The 25,939-nt window shown below is 41.7% G+C and overlaps 1 protein-coding gene across 3 annotated transcripts in view; it reads right to left on the minus strand.

Moving 5' to 3' along the window:
* The window catches only part of LOC148018697 (protein OSB3, chloroplastic/mitochondrial-like), a 107,183-nt gene that overhangs the window by 37,487 nt on the left and 43,757 nt on the right, over positions 1-25,939 (minus strand). For all 3 annotated transcript variants that reach the window (XM_087701583.1, XM_087701581.1, XM_087701582.1), the window contains exon 7: positions 18,764-18,842. In XM_087701583.1, coding sequence (XP_087557709.1) covers positions 18,764-18,842 — 79 coding nt within the window. The remainder of the gene's footprint in view (positions 1-18,763; positions 18,843-25,939) is intronic.

Here is a 25,939-nt window from a genome sequence, read left to right on the forward strand (position 1 = left end):
AGGGAGCACCCAGGGTGTGGCAACACCAGCTGTGCAGGCCCCCACCAGAAGCTCAGGCACCAGGTGCTCGAAAGAGAAAAAGGCAGCTAGAGACAAGCGGGAATTTGATGAATTGTTTAAAAGCATTCTTGAAACAACTATGGCCAAGGACTACACCATTCGGGTCTCGGCCGATATCTTCCTCGCCCAACCTAATAGGAGCCCACCACCAACACAACCCCAGTCGTCTAATCACCCAAATTCACCATGCCTCATACAAATAGGAGAGGCCCTATGTGTATAAGCTGCTTGCCAAATGTCATTTTGTCATGGCTTTTTGTCCTTAAGTGGTTAAAGGGACAAGCTCCCCAACTGTATAAACCTCCCTTACCTACTACTAATATATGTCACGTCTTTAACAAGCACCAAGGATATGCATCACAGTCAGTACCATAGGATTTTAATAAAGTAATATCTTTTTGTGTTGCATCTGTCATTATAATTGATGCATGTGACTTGCAGATACTCTCACGAAGTGTCAAGTGAATGTAGAACGGCATAAGTCCTTGTACGAGAGTGTTCAGTGCCCAAGTCACCGCAAGAGAGTGTTCAGTGATCTCTTTGTACATGTGGTCTTCGCTCTCGAAGAAGGGGGTCTGCCTTTGTGCTGTGCGTGCGTTGAAGTCTCCTGCCAACATGACATCCCCCAAGCTGGAGTAGTGCATGATATCTTCGTACAGTGGTAGGTATGGTGACTCGCCCTTCGGTGGTGCGTATGGGGAGTGTGCTGGTGGGAAATAGCACACCGCCATGTATATGTCTCGGGGGCGATTTGTGTGTATCCGGGTCCACATGAACCGGGCTTCCTCATCTTTCTGCATGACTTGCACCATGGGCTGTAGCTCCTCCCTGTACAACACGGCCACCCCTCCGGACCCTTGGGTCCCTCCTTTTGTTCGGGCTCTAGGGCGGCATGCCGTCTCCCATCTATATCCCCTCACTTCTGGTAAGTAGGTGCCTGGGCTTTGGTGGGTTTCTGTGTAGAGGACGATGTCCTTGCCGGTGAAGGTCTCCTAGAATAATCCTGCATCTGTTTTCATAGCTCCGTTGCAGTTCCACACTGCAAAACTTAGGTGGGTCTCATAGGCCGCGCCCCGTCATTGGCGCTTATCTGTGATGATGACCCGACCATCTCTGTATACTGCCCATTTTCCCGCTTTGCGAGCCTCCAGGATCTGTGGCATGCATTCTTTACGGTGTGCCACCTGTGCAGGTGTGTATGTTAACGTCTCTAAAAGGCCAATGTGGCCTATGAGACCAAAGCAATACATACAATGATAGTGTTTCTCATCTGGAACGAGAAAAAAGATGAAAAACATGCCTATAAGACTGAAAAGGAAATGAAATAGTGTCCTATAAAAGGGAAACATATCAGTGATCTGAAAGTGAGAGCAGAGAAAGGAAAACTCTCCATCAATGATATGTCTGTTCTCTAGGGAGGTGTATCTCTGCATGGCTGAGGCGTCTCGACATCTGTCTCCTGTGGCGCTCAATGATGGCTTTAAGTTGTCTGTGGTGTGAATGTCTAGGCCTTCGTCCGTGTGGACATGGGCGCCTAGACCGGCTAAGTGACACTACTCTATCCAAAGGGACACCTACAGAAGATGAGGTCCAATGATGATGTACTCTTGTAGGCTGTGTGGCAGTAGTAGTGGTATCTGCCATACTTTGTCGTGTATCAGTGAAAAAGTCAGTGACTGCTCTCTGTCTATGTGAGCCGAGCTCTGGGGGCCTCCTACTCCGTAGAATTGTTGCTCTGCGCCTCTGGAGCTCCAAGAGGAAAAATCCCAAGCATCTCTGATCCTCAAACTGCATGATCCGTCTCAGGGGTCCAAAACCCTCTCGAAACAGATAGTGGTATCTACCTCGTATGTCATAATATACAGTGCATCGGCAGATGTAGTGTTCCTGTCTCTGGCTCTCTGTCGCATAGTGGGCATATGCGTTCTTCTGTCTGTATACCCTCCCATCTGCCTGTCTCAATCCTCAGGTGGTGGGATGAGGTGCGGATCTGACCAATAACTGTGCGTAGTCCATGAGGCAGCTGTGTGTCCATGTAATTGGGTCGGGTGATGAAACCATCCTCAGATACCTGAAGGAAGTGGGTCTGGTAGTGTGCCATCCTCGTGCCATGGGGGGAGGGGGGTCGGATCCAGGTCTTCTCCGTATCTAACTTCAGTATGTCTGCTCTGATCACATGGTTTAGCTCTGATCGGCTTAGGTCAAGTGTAGGGCAATCCAGGCTATAGTCAAAGGGGGGTAGTCTGTCAATCTCCAGCCCATGTAGACTCGTCCATGTACTCATCTGAGCATACCAACAATGTCTGTCACCGTCTGCTGCTAGTTGTCTAGAAGAGGCCAGGGCTAGCCGTGGGTATCTATCTTGGGGGAGCTCCCATAGTCTATGTATGAAAGTCACTGCCTGAACCAAGGCCTCAGCCACCATGGGTGATGCTCCCAACTCAGCTCTGATAATCTCATGTGGGGTTGAGCTCTTCGCTCGTATCATGCGTGAGATCATCATGACCAGTGGTCTTTCCATATGCTCCCATCCGTCATAGTATTCCTTCTCTGGTCCATCCTGGTCTCCCAAAGGCTGTCTCCTCGTGTGAAAGAGACTTGGACCCCAAATAGCTGCCCCATATAGGAGTGTGGGTGTAACCAGGGTGTCAAAAAGCCACAGTTTGGTGCGCGGCTCATGAAATTGTATGTGAGCACATTGCCTCTCCAATGCACCTAAGGCTGCATATGCTTTTGCCAAACGAGCCTCTGATGTCTCTCTCCAAGAGAACTGTGGTCCCTTCAATGTGACCCCCAAATAAACATACTGCCTAACCATCTCCACTGGCTCTCCGTCAAAAGTAAACTGGTGCTCAGCTCTTGTCACCCAAGCAGCTGAAGTGTTAAATACCATAACTTTAGTTTTCCCAAGATTCACCTTAAGATCTCTATCTCTGCAAAAAGCTAATAATGCATCTAGTCCCTCAAGTGAGTCAGATATAAGTACAATATCATCGGCATAAATCAGTAATGGTATCAGCACTCCAGCTAGGCTGGCTCCGGCCCCACCCATCATATCCATATATTCTGAAATTTCATCTATATACAGCCCAAAAAGTGCCGGTGCAAGTGGACAGCCTTGTTTCACCCCAATGGTGCTATTGACTGTATCTGAGATGCCCTCAGGTGTTCGTACTCTGCCTGTCACTGTCTCATACAGGGCATAGATACTCCACTATATCTCTACGGGCACATCAATGTTTTGCATTCTTTTCATGAGTCTAGCACGTGGCACTGTGTCAAAGGCCTTGCGAAAGTCCACAAAACAGCAATAGATCTTTTTCTTGAATGCCTTGCCTTCTTCAATGATTGCCCTCAACGTAAAGATATGGTCTAGAGTTGTATATCTCCTCCTGAAGCCAGCCTGGCCTTTTGACCTCAGGCCATGCATCTCGGCCCATTCACTCAACGCTTGTTCCACGATAGAGCCATATATCTTGGCCAGCATGTGTCCAATCATGATAGTTCGGTAGTTACTAGGTAGCGTGGGGTCTCCACTCTTAAAGAGCGGCACAATAATATGGTCTGACCAACAGGTTGGAAATCCCTCACAAACTGCCCTATTAAAGATGTGAGCCAGCGTTGGTGCTAGAATATCACAGCCATGCGTGAAGTGTTCAGCCACTAAACCCTCATGGTCTTGGGCTCTTCCATTTTTCAGATACCATATGGCATTCCTCACTTTTTTTTTCTGTAAAAAATCTGCAATTTGCTGGTCTTGAGGTTGAGGGGAGTGGCATAGGCTCTTTATCCATGCATAATGATAATGCACCTCAATGTGCTTAGTACAAGTATGAAAAATCAGATTCCTCCAAACTGCCATGGCACTCTGACTTTCAATATAGATAGGAGTGGGTGATTGCTATCCCACACTAAGATCCGTCCGAACCATACACATTTCAATGTAGTGGTAAATGTTGCCATGTATTCAACTTCATAGCTAGATGTGGCCATTGTAGACTGTTTCTTGCTCAACCAAGAAATGCATGAGTCACCAAGCATGAAACAATTGCCACTAGTGAACAACATCTAGGGACTGTTTTAGCTTCCCAAATAGCAGCCCTCTCATCAGCCACTTCATAATCAGTAATGCCTTGATCAAAGAGCTGAAAATCAAGATATTGTTCAACGTGTGTTTGCTGCTAATTTTGCTAATGTAAACCCTCAATAAGTTGCTGAAATTGACCAAAAACTGGTTCACTTTGCTGAGATAAAGGCAACAAACTGTCAAACATGTCCATAGCCCCCACACTGGGATGATTTTTGCAGTCCAGGAAGGGTCGACCAACATTTTCAGCAAATACCACATCTCTACTAACAAAAATCTTATTGGTGGAGGGTTGTTATAAGCGGTACCCTTTACTTTCTGCTCTATAACCAATAAAAATGCATTTGAAAGCCTTGTCTTCCAATTTATGTCTTCATGGATGAGGCACTAAAGCATATGCCAAACATTCAAAAAAAAGGATACGCAACACCACTGGCTTCTAACCATTCCAAGCCCCATAAGGTGCACATTCAACCAATGCTTCAGTTGGGCTATGATTTGGCACATACACTGCACATATGATAGCACCAAGCTAAAACTTTGGGGATAGCTTATTATGTGACAACGCACAACGTGCTATTTCCATCAAAGTGCGATTTTTTCTTTCAACCATACCATTTTGTTGAGATATGTTAAGGTGTAGTACACTAATGGATAATACCTCTTTCAACCAAAAAAGAGTTGAACTCCCATGACATATATTCCCCCTCTCAATCAATACATAGTATAATCACTTGCATCCACTACCATTTTCAGCCATGGCAAAGAGTCACCAATCTACTCATCATCTTCATTATTTTCAAAAGTGCAATCTTCCTCCCCCTCCCCTCCCTCATTTCTTCTTCTTCTTCTTCTTCTTCTTCTTCTTCCGCCGCCGCCGCCGCCGCCGCCGCCGCTGCTGCTGCTGCTCCTGCTGCTCCTCCTCCTCCTCCTCCTCCTCCTCCTCATTCATCATCATTTTTCATGATGCTGACCAAGAGAACTTAACCCAAGAACGTCACTAGTGCTTGCAACCCCTTTGTGACTATTAAACTATAATATCCTTTTCCTCCTCTAATGATGATGATGATGATGATGATGATGATGCTGTTGCTGATGCTGATGCTGCTGCTGCTGCTGCTGCTGCTCCTCCTCCTCCTCCTCCTCCTCATTCATCATCATTTTTCATGATGCTGACCAAGAGAACTTAACCCAAGAATGTCACTAGTGCTTGCAACCCCTTTGTGACTATTAAACTATAATATCCTTTTCCTCCTCTAATGCCTCTTGCAATGCAAGCAATTTGTTGTTATCATTCTCCTTTTATTGAGAATGTCCAACGTAACCTCCATTTTTGTATAACCTTGTTACTCAATCTTGTTGATGAGATAAAGGGTTGTATGAATGTACACAAGCTGCTCTATACATTTTGAGGCAACTTATTTCTCCTCTCTGTTTAAGTGAGAAAGAGTGAGTTGTTATTTCTCTCACAAGCAGAGACACAAGACCCTTGTGAAAGTGTGGAGTGCTCTTATAGCTAAGTGCTGCAATTTGGGTGTGCATGCCTGAAATGTCTCCCACCATTTAACACTTATGCATTCTTTTTTCATCGCTTGCAATTGGCCAAGTAAATGTACATGATTGTGACTTGTATATATCAAGCTCGTCACATAATATACCCTGTATATCCACATCATATTTTGTATATCTTTCCATCACTATCATTCACCCTTCACGCAGCTCTTTGTCACTATCAAGATTCTTTGCTCTCCCAATAGGATGCAATACAAAGCCTTCATAATGTACATGTGAATGCATCATATCCCATCCATCCATATACAAATCCCTTTAATCTCTTGCATCCTAGCATCATCCACTCCTTCCAAGGAATCCATTTCATCTATATTTCAATCTATTATCTTATACAGAAGCCCAATGGTGGCTCTTCTCTATCAACAAGACAAAGAAATTTAAGAATGGGTACACAAATCCTTATGATAATCTTGACATTGTTTTTAAAGCTTGCTCCTAAAACAATGTCAACCAATTCCATTCCTTTTACTATCAATAAATCTTTCTTTCTTGCCCAAGCTTCACTAATAACCATGTGACACAAGTCACTATAGCCACTGCCACGAGAAGCATCTCCCAAATTTGACGCACATGTATCAATCTTTGCCATGGAATCTCACACTCCAATACCCACATGCAATATGTGACATGTATCATTTGCACCTTGTGGTGGTGCATTGCATTTTTCAACACCAAGACTTATCAAACCCCAAATGTGTACCCTTATGCATAGCAAGCCACCATCACAAGTGTGTCCACAATAGTACGGGGGAGTTTCGGAAACGGGGAAACGAAAACGGAAAAAACCAGAGTTTCGGAGTTTCGGCCAAATTTTAGAAACGAGAAAACGGCGTTTCGGATTGTACACTAAAATAAATACAGTATTATGTGGGTATGTAAATATATCAATGCCTACAATAACATGTACCCAAATTTCATACAAAACTTTTGAGTCCATGTTATATGATTGAAATCATGATTTATTACACATGTCACGACTCACGAGTGAAGATTGAAGAGTTAAGACTCAATGGTTGAAACTTAAGACACCTTAACACAATTAAGACTCAATTTTCAAAATGGAAGGCAACAAATGAATTATAATTTATGACTCCTAAATCATCTATGATCTAAAGAGAATGGAAGACTGACATCAAGAATAGTAGAGACTGACATCAAGAACAATGGAACAAGAATCAAGATGTATAATAAGTGAAATCAAGATATAATGATACACGTAACTAGTCATGTGAATAATCAGTTAAAACCCCAAAGTCCAGTGAGCACTGAGCACTGTGTACTAGTCTCTAGACTCTAGTAACTATTGAGTAATAAGTATCAACATCAATGAATGACTAGCAACTGTAGTCTGGACAACAAGGCCCGATGTCTTTGTTGCAAATGCATGCCAAGTGGTCTTTCACGCGTGTTACGCTCCCTGAATTCTCCAATCCACAATAGTTGCACCGCCACTTCTTTGATCCGCCGGAGCCCTCGTATCCCTTGATTGGAGTGACGTGTCTCCAATATGGATCCAACGCCATGATTAGCCTTTAAGTAATGGGGGAAAGAAGAAAAAGAAGAAGAAGAAGAAGAAGAAGAGGAAGAAGAAGAGGAAGAGGAAGAAAAGGAAGAAGAAAAAGAGGAGGAGGAGGAGGAGGAAGAGGAAGAGGAAGAGGAAGAAGAGGAAGAAGTAAAGGCTAATGGGGGGAAGAAGAGGAGGATGAGGAAGAGGAAGAGGAATGGGAAGACCAAGAAAAGGAGGAAGAGAAAGAAGAGTAAGAAGTAAAGGTTAATGGGGGGAAGAAGAAGAAGAGGAGGAGGAGGAGGCGGCGGCGATCGTGGCGGCAGCTGGAGTGCCTTGAAACGGACCGGAGGATGCCAAAACAGCGGTTTGCCGTTTCCGTTTTGGTCCGAAACAGCCGGTCCGTTTCGGCAGCCCCGAAACGCCATTTCGGGGTACTAAGTTGCATATGCACATATTCTTCCCTCCTCCAACTATTTTTACAATGGTCACATGGTCCCATTGAACTTTCCTCTCTTTCCATCTTCAAAACTTAACATAAATTTAATGTAGACATGATATCGTCAGTATTAGATGAAGATATTGGGCTATAAAAGCTTGTTGCCCTTTGATTATAGGCATTTACAAAGCCCCAATTTCCAAATTCAAAATGTTAAACTTCATCTGAGAGAGAGAGAGAGAGAGAAGCTTTAATAGTGCAGGCTGCCTGCACTGCACATTGCAGCCCATGTAGGGATACAACAAGAGAATGAATAGTATACAAATATCTAGTTTCACCAAGTTGAGATTGGTGGGTAAACTGTTATACATCCATGATAAAATAGTACGGGGGCACCATCTAAACAAGTCCCTCAGCTCTATCCTGTGTTGCTCGTCATTGCCGGATCTCGCTCATCTCTCTCTAGTGTAGCATCTGCATCTGGTACCCATCTATCCATAGTCAACCTACTGCTCTGATATCCTCAACTGTCTGGATTGTTACCGCTCTCTATGTAGGTGTTGTGTGTGTGGCCACTGTCTAGAAGAAATCAATAAGCTGTGATTGATGTCCCTCCCCTACATAGTGTGTGACTAAAGTAATGATGTGCAAAGCCTCTCAATCTCAACTAGGAATTGGCCCAAGTGGTGTTGGTTCAAGGACTCCAGGACTAGTCTGCAGATAGTGTGGGGTATCTATCTCACATTGTGCTATACATAGTTGTCAAGTACAAAAGGTACGATACGGTACGGTACGATAAAATACGGTACTAAATGGTACCTTAGGATTTTATAAGGTACGGTACGATATCAGTACGACAAAAAAAGTAACTTGCTTATTTTGGACAAAAGATAATAGAATAGAGATTTCAAGTCTAAATAGCAATGCTATTAGAGTATATAATATGAATACTTGAGGGTAACATGCCAAAACCTAATGCAGAATGCGCAACATGCGCTACTGCTACCTACAACTTATAACTACATAGATGGGAGTGGATACATTATACATGCATGATCATACAAATAAAAGAAGTATGGGCTTGAGAGAGAAGGTTGAGAGAAATTGTTTGAATCTCAAATAACCTAATCTCATGGGAGAATCATATTAATATAAGGAGCAATTAGCTCATCCCAAAGTGCAGTTCGAATGGGAAAGATGCATCCATTAAGTTGGTACCTTATGGTACTAATACGTAAGGTACGGTACCTAAAGTATGGTATAGTATCAAACCTTTCATACGTGGTACTAGAGCAACTAGAGAGAGGAAGAGGCTAGAGAGAGAGAGAGAGAAGGTTGAGAGAGAGAGAGAGAGGAGAGGCTTGAGAGAAAAAGAGGGTGTAAGAAGCTTGAGAGAGAGAGAGAGAGAGAGAGGGGGGCTTGGGGGAAAAATAAGAAAGAAAGAAGAAAAAAAAAGAAATGAGAAAGGAAAAAAGAAAGTTGTAGACTTAAAGTAGAGTGGCCAAACAAGTGCCCATTTTTTCGTACTAAATCGTACGGATACGGATCGTACCGTATGGATCAATCTGTACTACGTACGAAGACAACCCTGGTGCTATAGGCTCTATAACTGCAAATGTAGTGCTCCTCACTCTTCACTTCATAAAGTGATCCCTAAAGTAGGCATTTTCAGGGGAACAAGCTATTGTCGCAAGACCAAGTTCCTCGCAAAGTAAGAGAGGTGTATGAAGGGGGAGTTAGGGTCATATTAAAAGTGGCGGAGGTGGTCCATATCAATCCCATATCCTCTAAGCCACTACTCAACATGCGAATATTTGGCTCAACTGCCTAGAGGCCTCGATTTTTTTGCTAGGTAGTTTATCTAGATGTATGTCACATACTCTATGTATGAAGCTGATGGTTTGAAAAAGGCCTCCATCATCATGGGAGTGCAACAAACTTGGCTCTAATGATCTCATGCGGTACTGATGGTTTGTAGTGGATCATCCACGAAAGCATGATGACCTATGGTCTCTCAATCTCTATTCATGGACATGTGGCCAAGCCAAGGATCGAAACAAGGGAAACAAAGATGACACAACCAATCTAGTGGGCTATGATGCTAGTCCATCTAACAAGCAGTATAGATAGAGGTGAATATGTCGATGGTCCACTAAAGACCCTCTCTTCTCCTCATGCTCTTAAAGCAGCTATATGTCCTCTCCCATCTCTTGCGGAGAGTGTGAGTAGATTAGCAAAATTTTACCGCAATTTCACTCATAATTTATGTTTGCTCACTTTATCTTTGACAATTTTTCTTTAAAAACAAACTGTTTGCATTGGATTGAAAGTCATAAAAAATATTTTGATTTATTAACGCATACACTAACCCATGCATCTATTCTACAATTACCTAATTTGTGGCCCTTCCAACCACACTGATAGCAAGTAATATCACTCTTTTCCTTTCCTTTGCTCTTGCTTCTATTTCTCTGTCCAACATTTGCATTTTTCTTTTCACGCCTGCCTCTAACATAATAACCTGAGTTGCTGCCTTCTCCTCTAGACTTACGTCTAATTTCTTCATTCAAGATTGAACCCCTCACACCATCATATGAGAGATTGGGGTTATTACTAAGAGAAACCACCAAGGTCCCCCAAGAATCAGGCAGTGTCATGATCAAAAAGATCGCCCTCAACTTATCATCAAAATCCAAATTGGCATCCTTGAGCTGATTTAAAATGGCAATAAATGCATTCAAGTGCTCATCTATAGACTTGGACTCATCCAATCGCATATTCACCAACTTGCGCATTAAATGCACCTGATTAACACGTGTGGTGATCTCATACGTAGTTTTCAACTTCTCCCATATTGCATACCCAGTATCTAAGCCCTTAATGTCTGTTTGTGCAGGTTTATCTTCCTACAAGGCATTCTTACAATTCTTTAAGAACAATATGCCCTACATACAGTCTTTCCATGGGTCAAAGTTCTGACCATCAAACTGTTTGATTTCCATCAAACCCTTAATGTCTAAACTGGAAGAAGTTACAGCCATTTTTATCACGAACACAAGAGTGTTTGCACTGAACTACAAGAGCACAAGCTGAACCAGCAAATGCACTATTGTTCTTGCCCAACCAGAAATAAATCTTTGTTGTTTTACATAAACCAGCCACCACACAGGCAAATACTGCAGAAATTTACCAAATTCTGCACAAAATCCCAAAAATTCCAAGTCCAACAATGCATAAATGTCAGCCAATCTGACCTAGCTGAGCAAAACTTCAGCAAAACATGAAAAGCCCCAATTTTTCCAAGTCCAATGTCAGGAAATTTTACTCGAATGAGTGAAATTCCGATAAATTTGGCAAAATCCCCAATTTAATTGAGGCCAATAAGCACAATGTCTGCAATTTCTGACACGAATGTCATTGCCAAGTCAATACGGGATCAAGTCTAGGAAAAGCCCCAAATTTCCGGGCCAAATTTGCACAAATCTGGAACCTGTGCTTCCACATGAACCCCCATCAGAGAGAGAGCATAGAAGGGATTTGAAATTTTCTGTTTTAAAAAAATGACCAGCAAGGGGGGGGTTGGGACCCGCCGTCACGACTGACAGCCAATCCGCCGCATGCACCTACCCACCTCGTCGATCATCACGCATGTCGCCAGCCTGCGCACAGTACCTATCAGGTTGCCCACGCTTGGTCGTCACCTACTCGGTCCGTGCTGGGACGCGCGCAAACCAAGAAAGGGTTGTACCTAAGAGAAGTTTGCCGATAAGTCCTACTTGAGAAGCACCATCACGATAGCGCTCGGGCCGCATGCAACTAAACAACTGCACCTATTGCAAAAAGCCTCTAAACTCATCAAATAGGCTAACCTTTCACTCCCTTCTATAGTTGGAAGGACGACTACTGTGCAAAAATACCCTAACACAAAAACACAAATAACACTATACGACAAGGGTGTACGTCGAGTGCCCAATGGCCTACTAAGTCTTGCAAAGGCGAATGGAATCAGCTATGGACTTTTTGTTTTTGAAGGGCTTCATAGTTTTCATAGATTTAACATTAAGGGTTTCAAATCAGTTTTCATCCTACTCAATATCCATGCCTCAAACGGGAGAGGAATAAGCAATGGTCAAAGACCTAAGACCTTCACAAAATAAGCATACTATCCCTACCATTACTAGGTGCCAGTGAAAAAGGAAAATGGCTAAGATGTGGGTGATACAAATATAGCAAAGATATGAAGTAAGCAAGACCAGCAAAGCAAGCTAGGGAGAACTACCTTGGAGACTTCCATGTGCGATGCTACAAATATCGTTGATCCAGAGTCGCGACCACTCCAAAAGACCGAAAAGGGATAAATGTACACAGATGCATGTTTACATGAACAAAATGCCAATGCATGGGATAATATAAATAGAGATACAAGATGTCATGCTCACGTAAAATGCAATGCAACGGTGCCACTTCGACAGTGCCCTCGCAGGGCAATTGTTCACTTGCCCAAGTACTATTTTATAATCATGTCATCCTAATAGTGCGGATGAAGTTACAAATGTCCATAAGTACAATACAAAAGAATGAATGAATAAATGAATGTCTAAAAACTATAAGCATCATCACTATCATTATCAAGAGAAATAGTCGCCCTCTCTCAAACTAGAAGGGAAAGCAAAAGGGAAGCACTGTCTCCCCGTCAATCTGAAGAAGTAGAGAAGGGTGTACCCAAGCCGATCCTGGGTAAAAGATAATGAAGAACTAGTCAGTTCACCACTTTTATAAAAATGTCTGCAAAATTGTCTAATGAAGATACAAACTCCAAGCGAATAGTGTCTAGCTCAACTTGCTCTCTAGAAAAGTAGAAGTGGACTCCCACATGCCGTGTTCGTGGTGCAATGATCAGATTGTCTGCAAGGGCAATGGCACTCTAGTTGTCGCAGTAGACAACGGTGTGAGAGTCATAAGGAAAGTAAAGCTTTGTTAGAAAGCTCCTCAGGTAGATGGCCTCCGTGGTGCCATCAAAGAAAGCCCTATACTCAACCTCGACTGTGGAAACCACACCATCTCTTACTTACGGCTAGACCAAGAAATGGGAGCTGTGCCCAAGGTGAAGAGATAGCTGCCATTAAAACGCCAATTGTCAGGATCTCCTACCCAATCAAAATCAGTGTAACCCTGTAAACATAAACCAGAACCATAAGTGAGACCATAAGAATAAGTACACCGTAAATAACACAATACGCAAAGACATGTAATCCAACATGACATCCTAGGTGCTGTGAAATACTGACTGAGAATGCACTGAGTAAGTTAAGTCTGGCCTAGCATGAATTAACCAAAGAAGTTACCCACATATCATTCCATGACTATCCGGTTCCAACGCTCTACAACTTCATTCTGAGAGGAAAAGTTAGTAGAGGTGAGCTGGCGAGAGATGCTATATTGCAATAGAAACTCCAAAAACTCGTGGGAGATGAACTCACCACCGCTATCACACCTCATGCAACCAACACGACAACCAGTCTAGTTACAAACTAGCAATACCCAAGCAGAGAAATATGTGAAAGCATTGGAGTTATGCTTGAGGAAGTACACACACATATATCTCGAATGTTATCAACTATCAAAAAGAAGAACAGCGCACCGTTTAAGGCAACAATGGATGTGGCCCCACAAAGATCAACGTGAAACAATCTAAGAGATGCCTCAGCTCTATGTTTAGACTACTGTGGAAATGGGATACGATGCTACTTCCCGAGCTGATGTACTCTACGGACATCTCGAGCTAGCTTCAAACAAGGAAGGCCCTCAACCATCTCACACTGAGACAACTCATAAAGAGCGTCATAGCCAAGATGCCCTAGGCAAAAATACCAAAGACGCTCATTGTTTGTAAGCTCTCGAGATGTGGCTAATGCTTGGAAGCTATCGAATACGGAGCCCTCACTTGTCGGCTCGGTAAGAAAATAGATCATATGGTATAGACCATTAGGTTGTGCCTTACCACGAGCAATCACTAAACCAGTCTAAGAGTCAAGGACCTTGACTATGGTTGTTGTAAAGAAAATTGGTTGCCCCAACTAGCAAAGCTACTGAACACATAACAAGTTCACCCCAAGCTGAGAAACATAGTATACATTGTCCAACGAAGCCAGATCTAAATGCGTATCAGTGGTAAAAGTGACACAACCTTGAGCCAAGATCTTCATCAAGGATTTGTTTCCTATGCGGACCCGCCCAACTACAAGGGCTCAAGTATAAAAGATGTCCTCTATAGAAGTCATGTGATATATAGCTCCACTATCCACAATCCAAACAAGTGTTGATGTTCTTGGTTGTGACGAGTTGGTCTCTGCAATGACCTTGTTGAGAGACAACTCACAGATGTGGACAAGACTCGCATCGGATGTCTGTAGTATGGAGACAATGTGGGCCTCTGCAAACCAAAAACACTGTTGACTAAGATGGCTGACCGGTGGCAGTGTGGGTCTGACCTTACCATTGCCCCTTGCTATCAATCTGTCTCCCCTAAGGGGACTTGCCCGACTAAGGGGCAAGGGTCTATGACTTGGCTTTTGGTGTTGTGTCTCTTTCCTTTGATCGACAGTCGTTGTCAAAATGGCCAACCTTTTAACAATATTGACAATACATATTCTTCTTAGATACATTCTGCTACCTGAGTTTGAATTGAGACTAGGGGACTCCTTGTGATTCCCTTGGTTGATTTTGATTTTGATTTTGATTTTAAGTTTGATTTGTTTACCCTTCCCTTGCTACACCTTCTGAGAATAAGCAACAAGAGCTCCCTCTAAGGGATTATTCGTATGAAACTGATCGAACAACTGTGCATAACGCAATAGATGACACTCAAATTCATAGAATGTGGGTAAATTGGGCAGAGAAACTACTTGTTGCACAAAATTAAAGTACTTATATGACAACTTGTTAAGAAACAATTTGACCTGATCGTCAGAGAGCTTAGGAGTCCCTGTAGTGGAGAATTCGGCAAGGAGACGCTGATACTCAATCAACTTGACTTTCAAGTCATCTCGATTAGAAATTTTGAAGTTCTGAAGCACATGGCCAAGATTTATTTGACAAGTCCTATCCCGAGCCGCATAGCGGTCAATCAAATATGCCCATCGCTTTGACACTAAGTCAAAATGTTGAAGCTCAGAATGAAACTCAGACAATAAGTCTTGTATCAGCTCAACAATAGCGAAGACATTCCTAGCCTTCCATGAGTAGACGATCTTATATATAGAACAAGTGCAGGATCGGGTTGGGGTTCCAACCCCTACACAAGATCCCATAGGTTTTGTGAGTCAAGGACATGTCTCATCAAGTTCAACTTGGCCCAATTAAGGAAGAGATGAGATCCTAACAGTTGTGCCTAGGTTTGAAGAACCCCCCGGTATGGTGAATGAAAACACGTGATCCTACATGAGAGGTAAAATGTGGTGCACTTAATGGAGGTTCAGAGGATGTAGCAGCAGAATGAAAATATGGGATGACAAAGAGATTAAATAGATTTGTGATAGATGTAGATGTGGGAAATAATGTGGGTTCCTTTTCTCCATTAAATGCATTAAATTGAAATAATGATGATGATGATGTACCTACTTCATTTTGACCTTTGAAAACAAAATTGTTTGAGGAAAAGAAGAGCAATGAGTACTCATAATTTCTTGTTTCAACTGCTTGCCTAGTTTTGAGTTCATAAAGAAATATCTATCTTCCTCATTACTCATAAACCAAAATTTGTTTTGCATCCATCCTTCATCATGAAAATCATTCATACCAATAGGAGAAGCGAAATCATCATTAACAGAATCTGATGGTAGGCATACCTGGCATCGAATCGAATAAGTATGAAAGCAATGAAGTATACTCTATACCAATTTTCACTTGTGGATGACCCTAAGTGGAGATTTCATCCTTCTTGCATGGTCAGTAGATCGGTGCATTAAATCTAAAGAGTAAAATATGGACGTCCCTTCCATCTGATGCTAGGCTCTATGCATCAAAATGAGATCATACTCAAGTACAAGGATCTCGTAAGGTCGTGGAACTCCATGGTAGTCCAATGTTTGTCCAGCCATGTCAGGAGCTTGTGAAACAAGCTCTAAGGTCCATTCCGACTCGTTCCTCAATGGATTTAGCTCGGATGTAAAAAGTGGTATGGAAGTAGTGTTCCAAGTCATCTATCCTTCTGTTGTTCATGCTTCTTGTGTAGAGCTTTCAGATCAAGGCCTAGGTTTCTCTCAGAGAACTCGGCTCCGATACCATGTGAAGAAATGCCCTAATACAGAAACACAAATAACATCGTACGACAAAGCACAGACTGATAAAAGAACACAGTTAGGGTTAGGGTAACTCAAAGACAATGAACACAGAGAATGAATGAAATGATATAATTATTGAATATACAATGCTCATTCAGCAAACACACAATGTAGTGAATAAATATTGTACCTTGAACTCATATATCTGAAGGATCAGGGTAGGGATAATGAGCTAGGGAGTATGTCGTATTCCAAATGAATCCCAAATCGCAGCAAGGCAGCCTCCAAATATGGAATACTAGCAAATGCAACCAAGGAAGGCTGAATTTGGTGCAAACGGCAGTGCAGGAGAGAGAAAGACTAAAACGCGAGAAAAACCAACAACAGCAATCAGCATGCTAATATAGACACTTAACAATGTGTGGTAGGCTAGAAAGAAGTGCCAAAATGTTATAGACAATGGCTAGCTTGGACTACGATGTCCTCTGCATTCGAGGTATGAACAGCAAGCTAAAATACTTAAAATTTGCAAAAACGAGATTAAGATTGAATGGAGGGCAGCATACCTATAGAAAGTTGTTTAGGTCCTTCCAAGTGGGTTTGTACTTATGGGATACAGATACTCTCTAGGAACGCATTTCTTTTTAAATAAACAAGGTTTTTTCCTTAATTAAGCATGTTTTAGGACTGTTTGAGTGAAGCTAATGCATTTTTAGCTCAACAACTACAAGATGTCAAAGGGCCTTCTTGATATAGACTTACCTCTCAGAGTTCTTAGAGTTGATTTTGATAATCTTGGATAGCTAATCCCATAGCCCAGAGTTTCTCCACTTATAATCATGCATTACTCTTACAAAGTTCTTGAATTTACTCTTAAAATATTTTGCAAGGTGGTGATGACACTTTCCATTGTCACCAAATAACTTACAAGGGATTAACTTAAATAAGAAAAAGAAAAAAATGATCCTTTATTATAATATAACAAAGTTCAACAATATATTTCTCAATACAAGATTTAATACAATGATGTTTACAACAAGGCTAGGTTTAAGATACAAGACTAGACTAAACACAACCTAAGACAAGAATTGGAGATTCACTACTTAAACTAGAACTAGACAAGACACGATCTTGATATAAGACTATACTGAACACAACACAACACAAGAACTAGAGATGCAAGGCTTAAATTAGAACTGGAGAAAGAGGACTTATCTCGCAAGAGCCTCCCAACTAGGATTGGCAAGACTAAAAGGCTTGTAGCCCAAGACCCTTATTTATCCTAGAGTTTGTGTTCACAAGACAAGAACTACAGATACAAGGCTTAAACTAGAACTAGAGAAAGGGGACTTACCTCATAAGAGCCTCACAACTAGGATTGGCAAGACTGAAAGGCTTCTAGCCCAAGACCTTTATTTATCCTAGAGTTGAGGAGGTTAAGGGGAAAGCTTCTAGATATAAGATTATTACATAAGCATGATCAAATCATTGCTAACATAAGCAATGCAGATGCAAGCATTGATGTATGCACTCTTTTTGAATCCTCCAATCAATCTTCTAGAACATGTTCGAATCTTCTCGTACTTTCTCAAATTTGAGATGTTTCTAGAAGATACTAGATTTCTTAGTGTCCATATGCTAATGCGAGTGCCATTCATTCCTCTACTGGGACTTTCTCCTCCTCCATTGCATGCATCTGTACCAGGTAGAGATGTCCTACTATAGTAATGTAGTGGCACACCTCACACGTTTCTAGCCAAAGAGCGACAATGAGAGTGGAAGTGAGTCATGCTCATGCTTGACATACATCTAGCAGATATGATATAGTCTACTAGTGTGCGGATTCTTATAGGCCACACTATCTAGCCATTTCATACCGTACTCTAGGTCCATGTTGGGATGTTTCAAAAGAGAGCGGCATTCTTACATGGAGGAAACTCTAGCAAAATGGTTGGAGGCAAGGGTTCCATGATTCATGACAGCCTTGTTAAGCTAACAAAGGATCATTGCAGCTTAAACCTTAATTAGCTCATTTAAACAGCCCCAAATCTCAAACTTCATACTAAAAAGAGTTTTTGTCTCCCATAAGCAAATTCCCACAGTTCAGCGGTTGGTTGCTCATCTATAAATAGATGGTGTGCTCAATCACCTAGCGTCCCAGTTCATTCAGTTCAGCTTACTCCATCCAATCTGCATCACCATGTGGCTGCCAGTTCCATCACTGACTGCTGCCACCCTTTCCAGCCCCTGGCACCTTCATCTCCAGCTGTTGCCCAGCCTGCAAGAAGCACCCACTGGCTGTGTTTTGCACCAGATTGCTGACATCAGTGTCCTGCTCAGCTCCATGACCAGTCTGCCACCTGCGTCTGGCTGTTTTCAGCTGTTGTCTGTCTGCTGGACATCATCTGCTCCCTGATGGACTGCTTCCTCACCTGCCCTCAGCATTTGATAGCCTGTTCCCAGCTTCCACCCTAATTTCCAGCCACATGGACAGCTTCATTTTCAGATCTGATCAGTCACCTGGCTGTCGTGCTTCTCCTAGAGAGCACAGTCTGCAAGACACACTCCTATAGGCTGTGTTTTTACTGCCTGCCCACTCCTACAACTCTGATTGGTGAATACAGCACTTGCAATCCATCACTATGGACATTAAACTCTATAGAATTTAAATTTTTAGTAAACCAAAAATAGTTCTCAAAATAACAATCCATTGTTGTTTTCTTTCTGAATCTTAACTTAGACAAGGTATCAAATAATCAAACTTAAAAGTAAAGGATTAATTCACCACATATGATTTGCAAAAGTCACACTTGGATTACCGGAATGCGATTCAATATTTGGCCCAAGAGGTTGAAGTCCAGAAGTCTTGTGCTTGAAGTCAGGCATTTTGCAATTTACCTATTAAACCAATCAAAAAAGTGATTATGCAAAACAATGTAAGACTGCATAATCATTCTGTGATAGCTAAAATACTTTATTCCATACACTGAAACTATTAAAATGTAGACTAATGTGAAATTGAAGTAAGACTATGTTGGGTTTCACTCTGCCTACGCTCATAGAGGAGTGACGGTGATCCTCAATAGGACACTGTGGCACTTTTTACTCTCCTTGCGAGAGGTTTTTCCCCCCAGCTTTATTCTCTTTTATTTTATGTGCCTATGTTACACAATTTGGGCACTTATTGTGTTTAACACCTTTCGTGTGTGAACACACGCTAGCAACCCTAGGGTTTAAGGGTTGCACTTTCTACTTGCACATTACACTCTTTGATTATTGCATTGGGAGTCGTGTCTTCACTCTCACACACTCTCTTTACTATCAACTGTACTCTCAGCTGAGCTTCAATCTCCATGCATCTTCTCACATCTCACATTCCAGGTCGGCTGCCAGCAATGGCCAGCTGCCAAAATCACCACCAAGCAGGCTCGCTGCCTGTGCCCGCCTCCTCTGCCCCAGTCCAGACACCCCCCCTGCTAGACTAAATTTGTGCATTTTGGGACAACAAATTTTGGGGCTTTTGCACTTTTTGTGCTGCTCAACACTGTTTTTACCTTGGACAGCATGTCCACCAGACAGTTTTTGACAGAGTGTGATCAAATTTGCGAATTATAGCAAGGCGCTATCTGTAATTTCTAGAAATTCTCAAATTTCCAGGTTGGTCCAGCTTGAAGTATTTCTCTTGTGCTCTTTGATCAGTGACATTTACCATGGCCAATCAAGGACAAGGCTATGTATTCACATATGTGTCCAAGGAGGATAGGTTGGATGGCAACAACTATTCTCTAGGGTCTTTTATGATGAAAAACGTGCTGATTGCAAAGAATCTTTGGGATTATGTCAGTGGTGAAGACGTTCAGCCTGGAGTTGTGGCTCCTGTCACACCTCCTCCAAGAGCACGTGGGCAAAGGTCCACTCAGCCTACTCAACCCGCTCTAGCTCAACCACTTCCCTAGAGATCAGCAGCACAAAAGGCTTGGGACACACAAGATGCTCAAGCATTGTCGCTGATTGTATTGGCTGTTCAACGATCCATCATCCTACACATACAATCTACAACTTCTTCACAAGAAGCATAGCTGACCCTTGAGCAGATGTCTGCTGAAAAAAATGAGACATGCATCTCTTTCTTGGGGAAAGAGCTTGAGACTGTGAAGATAGAAAGGTGATTCTATGCAAGATCGTCTCAATAAAATTTAGGACATACATGAGCAGCTTATGAATGTAGATGAGTAATATTCCGATGCGCAATTGATCTCTACTACTTTGAATTCATTGCCGCCCTCTTATTTGGCCTTTCATACCGCCTTGAATCTCACCATGGAGATTTTCCCACAGCCACTTACTTTCCTTCAATTGGTTAGTTTGCTCTTAGAGAAAGAGCAAACAAGAAAGAATAATGGGATGGATGTTATAGCCTCTAAGCAGGCTTTTATGGCAAGGCACAAGGGTAAGGGCAGCCAAGCCAAAAATGCTCTACAGAGCTCTGGGACTTTAGGTACTTCACAGACCAACAAGAAACAAGGGGGCACACAAGCTAAGAAGGACAAGTACCACTATTGCAAGAAGCCAAGTCACTACATCACCGAATGTAGGAAATGCATAGCCAAGGAGAAGAAGAAGAAGTCAAGAATGTTTGTTTATGATACACCTTCTACTGCTACTGAGTCCGCGTCTTTTATTGCAAACCGTGACTATTGTTTCTACACTTACAATTATGACTCTTCTTGGACTAATAGAGCATTTACCTCTACTAACGATGCGAGCACTTGGTTCTTTGATAGTGGTGCTTATAGGCATATTACATCCTGTAGGGATTTTTTTTCCTTCGTTATTAGAGCTCCTATTGGCAAGTCTGTATAGTGTGCCAACTATGCATTGTACCTTGTTAGAGATATTGGGGAGATAGTTTTGACAACCACTGATGGCTCTATTCTCCATTTGCAATATGTATTATTTGTGCCAAGCATAAAGAAGAATTTGTTGTCTATTTGTTCTTTGGAATAGTGTGGTTTACAAGTCACATTTGATGATGACAAATGTATGGTCAAAGATAAAGAATTCATAACTTTGGTTTTGACTAGTACTTTATGTCATGGACTATATGAGTTTGATACTTGTTCAATTGATTAGTAGGTCTATCTAGCATCTACTCTTTCTCCTGCTATGGCACAGGCAGAGTTATGGCATGCTCGCATGGGGCATGTTAACTATGGCAACTTAATGCTTATGCAGCGTACACAGACGCTTAATGGCTTACCTCTCTTCGAGAGACCTCCTGAGCATATATGTGAGGGATGCATTTTGGGAGGGAAACGCATCATTTTTTGTTTCCTCGTAATGTTACTTTTAGAGCAACTGCTAGATTACAAATTGTGCATTCGGATGTATGTGGCCCTATGCAGACAAAGTCATTGGGTGGCTATTATTATTTTGTCACTTTCACTAATGACTTTACTCATTTTCACTCGGTTTACTCTTTGGTGAAAAAGTCAAAGGTGTATGATGCATTTTTGGATTTTGTAGCAGTTGCTAAAAATCAATGTGGATGCAGGATTAAAACTCTCTGTTCGGACTGAGAAAGGAAATACGTGTCTTCCATGCTGAATAATTTTTTGAAGCAGAAAGGCATTGTCCGTTAGTACACTACTACTTATACTCCACAGTAGAATGGGGTTGCAAAGAGGAAGAATCGGTCACTCATGAAGATGGCCAAATGTATACTAAAAGCAAAGAGTTTGCAAAATAGTTTCTATATGGAAGCAATTATGTATGCTTGCCATGTTTTGAACAAGTGCTCTACCAAGGCATTAAAGAATATCACACCTTTTGAGGCCTGGAACAACCGAAAACCCTCTGTTAGACATTTTCGTACTTTTGGGGGTCTTGCATATGCTCACAGTCCCAAGGTACTAAAAAAGAAGTTGAACAATGAGACTGTTAAACGCATTTTTGTGGGGTATAGCAGTGAGAGCAAAGGATATAGATTGTATGATTGTGTCTCTAAGAAAGGATTTTTCATAGGAATGTGGTTTTTGATGAAAAATCAGAATTATCCCTTCCTGGTTTTGATACATATTAGGCTGCCAATGATGTATTTGAGCAACTGTTGCCCATTTCTTTTGGTGATATAGCTAGAGCTTTAACAAGCGAACATAATGTTCAGCCACTTGCTTCATTGAGTAATGCAGAAAATCAGCCTATGGCTGATCTGAATATTGAGTACATTTGCTCCTGCATCCCGCATGACTACCATTCGGTCTATGGTTGCTTTGGCTGTCCATTATGGTTGGTTGGACTATCCACTAGCGTCATATTAAGACTGCATTTTTACATGGAGAACTTCATAAAGAAGTGTATCTACAACAGCCCATTGGTTTTGCAGTTGAGAGATCCGAACACTTGGTATGCAAGCTGAAAAAGGCTTTGTATGTTTTGAAGCAAGCTCCCCAAGCTTGGTATGGCAAAATTGGTACATTTTTACTCAGCCAAAGGTTCATTAACAGCACATCAAAGTCTACACTTTACGTATGTAAAGAGAGGGGATCCTTGTTGGTCATATGTCTTTATGTTGATGATCTTCTACTCACAGGGACACATGTTGATCAGATTTCAGCATTCAAACAAAGTTTGCAGCAAAATTTTGAGATGTCTGACTTAGAGCCTTTGCACTATTATTTGGGCATTCACTTCATTCATGATACTGGAGTCATTGGATTGTCACAGTCTAGATATATTGGTAGACTTCTTGAGAGGTTTGGCTTACATGACTGCAAGCCAGTTTGTACACCAATGGAGACTGGACTCAAGCTGTCCTTGCATGATGATACTGATTTGTTTGATATCCATACGTATGCTCCAGCAGTTGGATGTCTCATTTGCTTATGCAACACAAGGCCAGACATTCAATTTACAATTTCAATCTTGAGCAATATATGCACCACCCATGCATGTCACATTGGCAAGCTCTGAAGTATGTGATTGGTCACTTGCAAGATACTAGGACTCTTGGATTGCTTTATGGCAAGGGGGGACCATTGCAACTACATGCTTACAGTGATTCAAATTGTGTTGGTGATTTTGATTGACCTCACTTTACTAGTGGTGATTGTTTTTTTCTTGGCTCATCTTGCATTTCTTGGCTTAGGAAGAAACAATCCACTGTTGGCACATCGTCATGTAAAGATGAATACAAGGCAGCTTTCGCTACCACAATTAAATGTGTATGGTTGAGATGTTTGTTGGCTGATTTAGATGTATCTATCGCAGAGCCTACTCCTTTATTTACTAACAATCAAAGTGCCATTGCAATGGCACGGAACCTAGTGTTTCATCACACACAAAACACACAGAGATCCACTATCACTTTGTGAGAGAGAGGCTACATGAAAGAGATATCAACCTTGTCTATTGTCATACCACCAATAATGTGGCAGACTTCTTCACCAAAGCTCTTCCTTGTGACAAATTTGAAGCATTCCACAATGCTTTAAATTTGATCTCCTTTGATGGATGATCCTTGTATATTGAACACTCTTCACTCTAGGGGGTTTGTTGGATTTGACTCACGCCTATGCTCACAAAGGAGTGTCGGTGATCCTTAGTAGGATAGTGGGGCACTTTTTGCTTTCCTCATGAGAGGTTTTTTCCCCGAGCTTTATTCTCTTTTATTTTATGTACCCATGTTATATAGTTTGGGCACTTATTGTGTTTTATACCTTTCGGGTGTGAACACACGCTAACAACCCTAAGGTTTAAGGGTTGTACTTTGTACTTGCACATTACACTCTTTGATTATTGCATTGGGAGTCATGTCTTCATTGTCAACTGTTTTCAGCAATAGGGTGGCCTTCTCAGAAGGAAACATCCATGTCCTCACTTGGGTGATGATACCATGTGAGACTGTACAATGGAAGAGTAGCGCGAACATGGAGAGAAAAGAAGAAGAGAAAGACAGAAGGTCTTTGTCCATCTATTTCTTCTAGACCTCTTAGGGAGGCTCTTCCCATCTCATGGCACCCTATCAACCTGTCCACACATTCACGATGGCTAGTATGTTAGGATGGCATGTTTTCCAACTATTATGCAATCATTTCAACCACTTAGATAAGACAAACAGTTTGCTTACATGCAAGAAGATCCGAGCATTCACTTTAGCATCTAACGGCATCATTTTCCCACATCCAACCCGCATTAAAGAAGGTTGGCCTACCCTTGTCTAACACCCTCACTAATAGAAGGCTACCACTCGGCAAAACTTGCCCATGCAAGTGGAAAAAACGTTTTTGGGGGCTGGTGAAAGTTCATTCTAGACATTGGAGCAAGAAAATGCTACTGATGTGATTTGCAACCACAAGAATCAATCCTACAACAAGTAATAGCAATTTGGAGCCCTCCAGGTGCAAAGTGACAACTCAAGGTCCTTCTAGTGCAACGATCAGCATACAATAGGAATCAACAACCTTTTTGGTGATCCTAAGCTATAGGTGACAGCTTCCATGGCTCTCAGTGTTAAGTAATGTGTTTTAAGAAGTAGATGAAGAAGCCAGAATGATTGCAGTATGTTCTCACACCAAAATACCAAGATAAGTTCAACTTCAAGCTCAAAAGAAACGAACTAACAACACTCCAAGTTCCTACAAAGCCAAAGAATGGCCAAAGCAACATCAAACCAGCCCAAAACTAATGCAAATCCAAGATTTCATCACTTCCAAAGGCATATGAAACTCTGTAATTTCTATGTACTTTTTTGTTATTTTCCAAGCATTGAATAGCCACTAGAAACAAATTGCACATAAATTGCCTTTACAATTCCAATGCCACTAGCACAATTACTGCAGTACGAGCATGATATAACAAAAATAATCCTTCAAAATGAAGGATTTGTCAATACCGATTGTTAGAAATCGAGAGAGAGAGAGAGAGAGAGAGAGAGAGAGAGAACGCAATACAGTGAGCAAGAGTGGAGAGTAGTATCACACTCAAAAGATACAAGTACTAAAATGATAGAATGAAAGTACAATAGGTCTTAAGTAAGATAGACCTATCCGTAACTCGACTAGAACTAAACTAACTCTAGAAATACTAATACAACTTATTAACTTAGTTGTATCCACACCACACACAAACATTGGGCACTACCCATAATTGACCAATTCTAACACCCACCGACAATGCCAACTTGATGATGTACAAGGAGTGAATCAATCACCAAAAGGTACAAGTCCAAGGATTTTTGAAATTCCTCAAACTTTTCAAGTGATAGTGCCTTGGTGAAAATATCTACAATATTCTTCTATGCGGGAATGTAGATCACGTTAATCTCTGCTACATGTGATCTCTCTTTAACATAGTGATAATGTATCTCGATGTGTTTCATACGAGTATAAAACACCAGATTCCATGCTACTACAATAGCACTCTAACTATCAGAAACATTTGACTGTTGTTGTGAAAGCTGCTCTATCCTCAACTTCTCAAGATAAGGTAGCCATAGTAGGATGCTTCTTGCTTAGCCAAGAAATGCATGATTGGCCTAGAAAGAAACAATGTCCACTAGTAGACAGCCTTGTATTGTGATCATTATCCCAATTTGAATCATTGATAGCATGCATTTGTAAGTCTCTCCCCTTGGAAAAGAGCAAATCATATAACTATGTTCCTTCCAAATAGCGAAAAATGCACATAATAGCCTACCAGTGTAGTGTCCTTGAACTATGCATATATCAGCTCACATATGATACTACATACTATATGTGAAGACGAGGGTTGCACAAATAGATGAGACAACCAACAGCCTATGTTGGGTGTAAAGGCCCATTTACTCCCACTCCCGTGTATAAATTTACTTGTACGTGTCACCGCACCCTTGTGAGTGTAACTATACTATACCCTAAGTATAAATACATTCTTTTATTCTTTGTGTGTACCACACTGGTAAACACCCATCTCGAGTCTCCACTCTCTCTGCACACTCTCTACTACTAAATACACCT

This window comes from Lygodium microphyllum, chromosome 20 (assembly GCF_053477565.2).
Source record: "Lygodium microphyllum isolate KBCC chromosome 20, Lygodium_microphyllum_v1.1.10, whole genome shotgun sequence".
Lineage (NCBI taxonomy): Eukaryota > Viridiplantae > Streptophyta > Polypodiopsida > Schizaeales > Lygodiaceae > Lygodium > Lygodium microphyllum.